Raw genomic sequence first — 9,341 nt, 5'->3', positions numbered from 1 at the left:
CCCGATGATTTCGTGTTCGACGAGGAGCTGCGACAAGTTGTAAACGAGCGGTTGAAGACCAATAAGCAGCTGCGGGAAGAGGTCAACCGCCTGAAGGGTCGCAAGAAGAAAGGAAAACGGGGGAGGCAGCATTGACTAGCCGACCTTGAAAGCGACCCGAGGACGACGGTGACGACCACGGTGGCGATCTTTGCGGTCAACAAGTACCCGTTGAAGGATTCAGCCATTTTGGATTCCGGTGCCACCACACATATCTCCAACGACCGGAGGCGATTCAGTAATTTCCGAGAAGCCTCAAAGGGGGATCATGTCATTGCTAAAGACGGTCGCCTGCCCATCAGAGGATACGGCGATGTGGACGTCAAGGTTAAGAATCTGGCCGGCAAGAAAGAGACAATGAGGCTACGTGACGTGGCGTACTGTCGAGAAATGCCGACCAACTTAGTTTCCCTCATTCGGTTGATTGACAGTGGCATTCACTGGGATACACGGCTGACCGAGTCAGGACAGACAGTCCTGAAGACACGAAGTGGACGGGTTGTGGGAGTCCTGACCAGGGCACACAATCAGTTTGTACTGGAGAATGTCCCACGAGATAGTTCGAATGAGATGGCATCGTCAACGGGGTACCACGTTCACAAGTACAATAGTAAGACCGCACGGCGCCCCAGAGAGGCCGAGGCGAGAATCTGGCACCTTCGCCTTGGGCATCCAGGACCGGACCCGTTGGAACACCTCGTCGAAGGGGTGACAGGGGCCAAGATCAAGGGAATCCCCACGACGAAATGCGATGCGTGCGCCCAAGCTAAGATGGAACGACAAATCAGACGCGCACCAAGAAACTTGTCGGGTTTCCGTCCTGGAGAGAGACTGGCTATCGATTTTCACGATTTTCCGAGGGACAAGGAGGGGTATTCGTACCTGTGCCTTCTCACCGATCGCGTTTCGAGAATGTCGTGGGACTACTACCTGCAAGATCGGACGTCAGCCTCGATCATTACCGCGCTGCAAGACATTATCCTCCTCCTGGAGAGACAATACGGCGTCAAGGTTAAGGTCATCGAATGCGACAACGAGATTGAGCAGAAGCGGAAGGCAGTGAAGCGCTATCTGAACAGCTTGGGAATCAAGACAGAGCCTTCAGCGCCCTACGCTCAAGCTCAGAATGGAGGCGCCGAACGCTCGGGGGGTGTGATGAAAGAGAGGATCAACGCAATGAGAAGTAGCGCGAACCTCCCGGAGGCTTTGTGGCGTGAAATCTGCAGGGCGGCGGTATATCTTCTGAATCGAACGCCGAGATACGCGCTCGACTGGAAAACGCCGATTGAAATGTTCCACGGACGCCCGAGGCGATGACAAAGGAGAACCGATTGAAGCGCTTCAATCCGAAGGCCTGGATCGGATACCTAGTCGGTTATGTCTCGTCAAATATCTACAGGATCTGGGTGCCACATCGAAATAAGATCATTTCGGCACGGGACGTGATTTTCGATGAGGACACGATGTTTGACGGAAAGCTCGAGACACTGAAAGAAGACGTGAGGGAACTAGACCCAGGTGAGATTGCAAACCTGCTACAGAGGGCTGAAGTGGGCGAACAACGGAAAGCCCTGCAGGTAGATGATCGACAGCAGGATGCAATGACACAGTTGGAGGACACTGATGACTGGAGCAGCGAAGATGAACTCGCGATGTCACGAGAAGAGTTCAATGAGCTGGCCAGTGGAAAGGGCAATGCTGTGGTTCAGTTGCCCACACCACCAGCCTCTCCGCCGGACGCGCTATTGGCAGTTGCCATGTTCGGGTCCGTTGTCATCGCTGACCAACATCCTCAGTCCGCTATGGCCGTATGGCAAGAATGCGGCGGGACGGATGGGATGGCGGCGCGGGGCGGGGGTGCCGTGCGGGAATCTCCCTGCGTGGAGCGCTACGCGCAAGGGGCCAAAGACTCCCAAAACCGGCCGGGGAACCTCCAAACCGGGGACATTAGTGCTCGTTTCCAGTGCGGGGAATCCGGATCCTCAAAACCTGGACCTGCTAGTGGACACCAATCAACTTGGGAAGAGTTCCGGGGTGGCCATGCCAGGGTGGAACCCTTAAGAGCAGGAGGGAGCACAACGGCGGCATGGAGAGGGGCCTTCTATTCGGGTATGAGGGCTGGGGTGGTTCAAGGTTCAACCCTCAGAAAGTTCCAGGTGGAGAGAAGGTCCGCTGCTCGACCACCGCAACAGAGAAGGATGGCGGGAAAAATTACCAAGGAAGAAGCCATGCGGAGATGGGAGAAAGGCGAGATTATCCATCGGAGGGAGCTACCCGAGCCCCCGGAAAGACACGAAGACCTGGCGAGTCACCCCCTGGGAGAATTGTTCCTGAAAGGGGAGGTAGACCATCTGAGAAGTCATGTGGACGTGGGGACCTGGGAAAAGGTCCGAGTTCAAGAAAAGAAGGGCAGTGAAGACCCTATGATACGGTCAATGAAGATCCTCGGTTGTAGGTGGGTGTATGCCTATAAATTCGACAAACACGGAAGACTGCAAAAGGTCAAGGCGAGGTTAGTGATTAGAGGAGACCAGCAGGCTCGAGTGACAGACAAGGATACCTACGCGGCCACACTCGCCGGACGATCGTTTAGGATATTGATGGCGATTGCCGCGCGATTTAACCTCGAGCTTGTGCAGTACGATGCCGTGAATGCATTTGTGAATGCCCACCTGGACGAGGTCGTGTTTATGAGAATGCCGCCGGGATACGAAGAAGACAACATGATCCTGCGACTACGGAGAGCTCTCTATGGCCTCCGGCGTTCCCCGCTCCTTTGGCAGAAGGAGCTGACAAAGACGCTACTTGAGATCGGCTTCGAACGAGTTCCCCATGAACCCTGCGCGTTCATTCGCAACGGAGTTATCCTTTTCTTCTACGTCGATGATATCGTCGTTGCGTACCGGAAGGAGCAAAGAACGGTAGCGCTTCGAGCGATCATCGAGTTGAAGAAACGGTACAAGCTCCAAGGTGGAGACAATCTCAACTGGTTCCTTGGAATTCGAGTCCTGCGGGATCGGACAAGAAGACGGATCTGGCTCTCACAGGCCTCATATATCGACAAGATCTCTGGCCTTGCAGACACGAGAGAGCCGGTGCGGATCCCAATGGGACGAGAGGAACTCCTGCCTTATGATGGATGCGCGGAGCTGAAGGACATACGGAGGTACCAGCAGAAGGTTGGATCACTAATGTATGTGGCGGTGCACACGCGTCCCGATATCGCGTTTGCGGTGTCAAGGTTGGCGCGCTTCATGACGAATCCAGGACCGGAACATCATGAGGCGGCAGACCGTGTGCTGAACTATCTCGCCCATACGAAGTCGCTCGGGTTAGAGTTTGGCGGCGACAACCATCTGCGGGTTGCAAATGATGCGTCCTTTGCCGATAATACTCTCGACCGCAAGAGTAGTCAAGCGTTCGCCATGAAATTGTTTGGGGGTATGATTGGTTGGAGGGCCAACAAGCAGGACACGGTCACAACCTCCACCACCGAGGCTGAACTGTTGGCATTGGCTCAAGCGGCGAAGGAGTCTATGTTTGTCAGCCGACTCCTTGCGGAGCTCAAAGTGCGACTTGACGAGGAGCGGATCCAAATTGAGTGCGACAACAAACAAACAATCGGGCTAGTCACGAAGGACACTCCCGCACTCAAGAGCAGTCTACGTCATGTCGACATCCACAATCACTGGTTAAGACAAGAATACCAGCGAGGAGGGATTGTGGTCAAGTATACTGAGAGTTCCGAAATGATGGCGGACGGATTGACAAAGGCTCTGCCACGGCAAAGTTTCGAGAGGTTCAGAAACCACATGGGGCTTGTCGACATACGGGAGCGTCTGCAGGAAGAAGGTGATCCTGGTCCCGGCATTGGGGTGATCGAGGAAGACCAGTGGCACTCCGACGAGGACTAAGTGCAGTTGCGACCTCGCGTTCGCAACTGGGGGGGTGTGTTAGATTGCAAGGGGTATGGTGGATACCCAGGAGCATGAAAAGTGTCGGCCCAGACAGAAGACGTCGAGAATAAGGTTTGAGAAGTTGGAGCCACTGCCGAACCTCGGATAGACGCACAGCATCTCGACGCCACGACCTCCTAGGAGACTTCAAGGCCAGTGAGGTCTGCACGCTTGTCCCCACCTTGACGAGAGAAAATGCGGAAAGATGGTTTAAGTCATTGAAGAAGGCTCTAGTTGGGCATAGGGCCTGGTTTGTTATCGAGCATCCCGAGGAAGCGGCCGACGAAGCAAAATGCCTGGTGTTCCCATCCTCGAAAGGTTAACCACGGAGCCTGCTCTCTTTGACTTGCACGATGGAGATTCCCGAGCAATATGGCAAGCCCTTGAACGTCGGTACCTAAAGATTCAGCCAAAGGATGTTGATGCCATTCGAGCAGAATTCTCGACCTACAAGGAAAGGTCGAACGAGACTGCCCAGCAGGCGCATGATCACCTACGTTCGCTTGCTCGGAGGTTAAATCAATTGGAACAGAGCGATCATTACAATGAGATCAGGGTTTTTGAGAGATTGCTACATGCCCTCCCGAAGGAGTATTCGACGGTGCGAGATATTCTGCTGAGCAAAGAAATCGACGAGTCAAACCTGGACCATTGCATCACCCGCGTTTTGAATAAAGGGGCTGAGCTCAACGGTGAGCTAGACGAAGACGCTCACTATGGTAACGACCGCAGCAAAAGCGGGAGAAAGTCGGAGAGATCAGGTGGCAAAGGAGATTTCCGAAACCAAGGCCGTAGAGGAAAACACGGTGACCACCAGAAGACACGAGGAACTGGAAAAGGACTGACAAGAAGCCAAGTCACAATCAAAAGAATACCGGAGGCGATGGGAGCCTAAGGGGGCGCTGCTTCGTCTGCACTAAGAGAGTCCATCGTGCCAGCGAGTGCGAAGAACTCGAAAAGGCGCGACGCGTCTTGGAGGCAATGTAAACAGAGAAGAAAGACCGGAACAGAGACGACGAGCAGGGACACTGGTCGAAGGCCGATGATAGCGTCGAGTCGCTACACGAGAGGAGTCTCGCTGAAGGAGCTTTGATGGCGCAAGGGCCGTCGCCACAAGGCTATACTACCCAGCACGGTGTTGAGCCGAGCGCAAACCCGGCTTCGAAAGAGTCGGATGAGGATGAGAAAGCGCCAGACCAGCTACCGAGAGTTGATCGTCACGAATGGATCCTAGATACCGGCGCCTCAGCTCACATGACGTGGGACAAGCGAATGTTTTCGAGTTTCAAACCGCTTGTGACGAAAAAGAAAGTCCAAACCGGAGGAACGAGACTTGCCATCGAAGGCATCGGAACAGTCCGAATCGCGGATATGGCCAACAACACGATAAGATTCAAAAACGTGCTTTATGTGCCGGACCTCGGAGTGAACCTCATCTCGGTTGGAACCCCGTGTGACAAAGGAGTGAGATTTTCGATGCCTGATGCAGGTTCCGACATCCATTTCTACCACGATGGAAGGTTGATCTTCCGAGCTACCAGGGCAGGACGATTCTGGTGTTTGAACCGCTTTTCGAGAGGAGTCGGTGAAATGGCCTTGAGGGCCACCACCAGGAGTTACGCGGTCGATTCGTCCGATGAGTTAGCCCTAGTTACCGAGCTCGATGTCGGAGAAAAGGGAGAGAGCTCATACCGGTTGTGGCACCGGCGCATCGGTCACCTTGGCGTCGGTAAGGTACGCTCGTTATGCGATGTCGCCGATGGTCTCGAGCAACGGATTGTCCCGGGTTCAGGAGAGGCACTCTGCGATGTTTGCCTCGAAACAAAGATGCGGCGGGAGAAACGAGGGAGGTCCGCACCAAGGTCTGAGTTGCTGGAACTCGTCGGAATGGATATATGTGGTCCATTTCCTCTCAATTTGTCCGGGAACAAGTACTTCATTCAGATTGTCGACTATTCGAGTCGAAAGGGCTGGGTATTGCCGATCTCAGATCGCAAAGTCGACACGGTAAGGCCGATACTGGATCGATGGAAAACATCTGTAGAATTGGAGTCCGGAGAACGTCTTTTAGCTGTGCGCACCGACAACGCCCCTGAATTGATCAATGTCGTTGATTCCTGGAATAAGAGCCACGGCGTCAGACACGAGAGAACTATTCCTCGCTCTTCTTGGCAGAATGGCGTGGCTGAGAAAGCGATCGAGACAAGCGAAGCGGAATGCGAGCACTCCTCAAGTACTCAGGTCTCCCAGATGTGTTCTGGGATGAAGCCGTCAAGGCCCACATGTATGTGCGCAATCGGGTTCAAGCTCCCAGGGGAGCAACACACAATGTCATACACCCGAAGAGGCCTGGAGCGGCAAATGGCCAAGCATTGATCATCTGTGAGTTTGAGGTGCAAAACGCATTCTTACGTGGATCCAGAATCCGCCCCAGGATCAACAAATTTATCGGATCGGGGGGGAATCGGCGTTTTCGTGGGCTACGAGGAGAATACCACGAAGCAATTCCGCAATTATGCCCCCGACCTCGGACATTTTATCAGGGCAAGCATCGTCAAATTCGACGAATCAGTTCGAGGGGGAGATATGGAGCTTAGTCTCCCGGTGATGACGGGATCTGCGGATTCAACGAAGAAAAAAAGATCCAGAGGTCGGTCAACGATAAAATTCATCGAGTATAAGGGTCCGGAGAGTCAAACACCATTCTTCCTCGTCCGGAGAGTAAGGCACGAGAACAGGCTGAGACACGAGGAGTAGAATCGAGCCAGGTGCCAACGGATAGTTGCAAAGAGATGAAAGAATCAGAAACCCAGACAGAGGAAAAATCGCAGGCACCAGAGAAACACGGGACGAAGCATGGCCGAGAGGAAGACACCCTGATCGACGACAGGGAAACAAAGCGGCTTGAATTTGCGCGTTTCCTCGAGCACTTGCACCGAATGTTTGCAGCCACCCTGGACACAACACAGACGGCAGAAACCGCAACTATACCGATACCCAAGACCTACGAGGAAGCCATCAATCATCCAAAATGGTGGCCCTATTGGAGAAAGGCGATTCATACTGAAATACGTCAACTCATCAAGAACGGGACGTTTCGGAATGTGAAGCGCTCCAAAAGAATGAATTTTGTCACATCAAATGGGTCCTCGCCATCACGTATGAAGCTGATGGACCAATTGGTCACTTCAAAGCGAGGCTAGTTGCAAGATGTTTCAGTCAAGAGCGTGGAGTTGATTATCACAAATCATTTGCGCCGACGATGCGCGCTGATGCCCGTTCGGATCCTGCTTGCCATAATCGCCCTGGAAGACTTGGAGGCACAACAGATTGATGTGAATAACGCGTTCACTGAGGCGAAACTCAAGGAGACAATTATATGGAACCTCCACCAGGGATTGGTATACGGGTACAGCTTTGTCAAAGCCTGTACGAACTAAAAGCAAGCGGCCCAAGACTGGTACGACTCGTGAGCCTCAGTGCTCCGCGAGATGGGTCTGAGCCTCTTCCTAGTGAACCATGTGTCTTACGGAAGAAATCAACTGGGATGGTCGTCGGGAGTTTACGTGGACGACCTGGTAATTGCTGGCAAGACTTTAAATGACATTCAGGAATTCGAAGAAGCATGTGGCAAGCGTTTCAAAGCCAAGGATCTGGGCGAACTCTTCCGCGTGCTGGGCATCCATATCAAGCGGGACCACGGAGCGCGCACCATTTACCTGGACCAAAGTGCACACAGAGAAACTTTTGCAAGAATTTGGAATGGTCAAGAAAGGAAAAGGCTCGGCGTCTATCCCGCCTACTACCCAAACCGACCTCCGGAAAATGAACAGAGAATACGAGCTATCCAACAAAGGACGGCAGGGCAGGTATACAAACGACAAATAGGTAGCCGTCAAGTACCTGATGACATATACGCGGCCTGACATTGCGTTAGCTACTAATTGTCAGGAGCTCAACCTAAGTAGCGATGCATACTGGCCGCAGTCTCCCTAGGCAAGTAAACGGCTGGAACATCGGGTACAAAGTGAAGGAAAAGAAGAAACATAAGACTCTGCGCACTAAAACCCCGAGCTCGGCCCCCATTCCGCCTTATTGACTCTGAGCCTACGTAGAACTTGTCATAGAAATAGTCTGTGTGCAGTGTAGAATCCTTTAGCGTGGCTTAAGACTACGACTCCTGATGGCGAAGAAGGAAAGTGGGAGGAGGAAAAGAAAAAGAAGGGGGAGGTTAAAAAAAAAGTTTGTGATCACTTGCTCACTAGCCGGATCTGCTCGTATCACGTGCCGGGCTAGCTCCCAGGCCCTAACCCTAAGGCACCGGCACCTCTGGTGGAAAGCCCATTGATTGAGCGGGCAAAAAAAAAAAAGATAATTCGACCTTGTCTACAGGCAAGAGTCTCAATGGCCTCCGTATATCATCGGATGAGTAGACGTAGACGATTTGTGTCACCAAGTAGGGGCTACTTTGCTTTTGTTCGCCCGTTCTCCAATTATATATATCCTGACATTTTTCCTCAATGGTAGCACTCTTACAGTCGTTCTCAAGACAGCTGAGTCGGTGACCGGGAGCATCCTTCTAGTAATCACCCAACAGATAATGTGAGTGCGCTGCCCAGGAGGGAGAAATCAAGCATAGAGACAATCGCCTCGTGGTGGGTTGGGTATGGCCAATTCGCCGTACTGGGGAGAAATCATATCGAAGGAAGAGACACAGCGAGCTTCACAGTGTCACAGTTTCCGACGCGCTGGCATTTGGGCTATCCAACCAATTCAAAGCAATTTCGTCCCAAGAATCGGCGGCATTTTACTACCTACAGCTTTGATCAAGACGATTCTATTGGAATTCCAGCGAGCCAGTTGAACCCCGCACACCATAGAGATCAAATGCCGAAAGATGATATCGGCAGTCTTCCCTTGTGACCGCTTGAAGACGGCATCGTTTGGCAGCATAAATGCTGATGCTAATTGCTGTCCTTCAACAGTATATGCTCTGTTCTTCGCAGCTGACCATATGCCATTGAAACTCTTGGAACCTAACTTCCCCAACAGCAGGAGTGAGCCTCCTGCATGCTGGGTGCAATTACACACTAAGGTTGACGAGAACCACGTCCAAGGTTGCTTCAGCTAGGAGCGAGGCGCTGGCCAATGACATCTCAAAGCTTTAGTGAGATGTAAGTTTTCTAATTTATACGGGAATACTCATTGAAGCACCTTCCCATTCATGACAAGAAACCAAACCGAAAACACCCCGAATAAACCATACAACCATTCATATGTATACAGGGCCATACAGAAAGCATACGCCGTAAATCAAAGCCATAACCACATACATCGGTGAAGCGT

General features: G+C 52.4%; 2 protein-coding genes across 2 annotated transcripts in view; both read left to right on the top strand.

Annotated features, from left to right (window-relative positions):
- VTN49DRAFT_6561 (uncharacterized protein) overlaps window positions 1–3,953 on the top strand; it is a gene marked incomplete at both ends in the record, with an annotated part of 5,450 nt that extends 1,497 nt beyond the window's left edge. The window contains 4 exons of the mRNA XM_069414734.1: window positions 58–97; window positions 140–1,272; window positions 1,362–2,494; window positions 2,564–3,953. Of these exons, the coding sequence (XP_069265950.1) occupies window positions 58–97; window positions 140–1,272; window positions 1,362–2,494; window positions 2,564–3,953 (3,696 nt within the window). The remainder of the gene's footprint in view (window positions 1–57; window positions 98–139; window positions 1,273–1,361; window positions 2,495–2,563) is intronic.
- A 334-nt stretch (window positions 3,954–4,287) lies between these two features.
- On the top strand, window positions 4,288–9,336 carry VTN49DRAFT_6560 (uncharacterized protein; the record flags this gene model as incomplete). The annotated part of the gene is made up of 7 exons (XM_069414733.1): window positions 4,288–4,714; window positions 4,987–6,002; window positions 6,827–7,154; window positions 7,215–7,424; window positions 7,476–7,724; window positions 9,048–9,162; window positions 9,207–9,336. 7 exons carry the CDS (start codon window positions 4,288–4,290, stop codon window positions 9,334–9,336), a joined length of 2,475 nt encoding a protein of 824 aa, XP_069265949.1.
- Between the last annotated feature and the right edge of the window lie 5 nt (window positions 9,337–9,341).

The sequence above is a fragment of the Thermomyces lanuginosus genome, assembly GCF_041956635.1.
Source record: "Thermomyces lanuginosus strain ATCC 200065 unplaced genomic scaffold VTN49scaffold_40, whole genome shotgun sequence".
Classification (NCBI taxonomy): Eukaryota; Fungi; Ascomycota; class Eurotiomycetes; order Eurotiales; family Trichocomaceae; genus Thermomyces; species Thermomyces lanuginosus.
The sequence above is the reverse complement of the archived record's forward strand: the minus strand, read 5'-3'. Positions and strand labels throughout refer to the sequence as shown.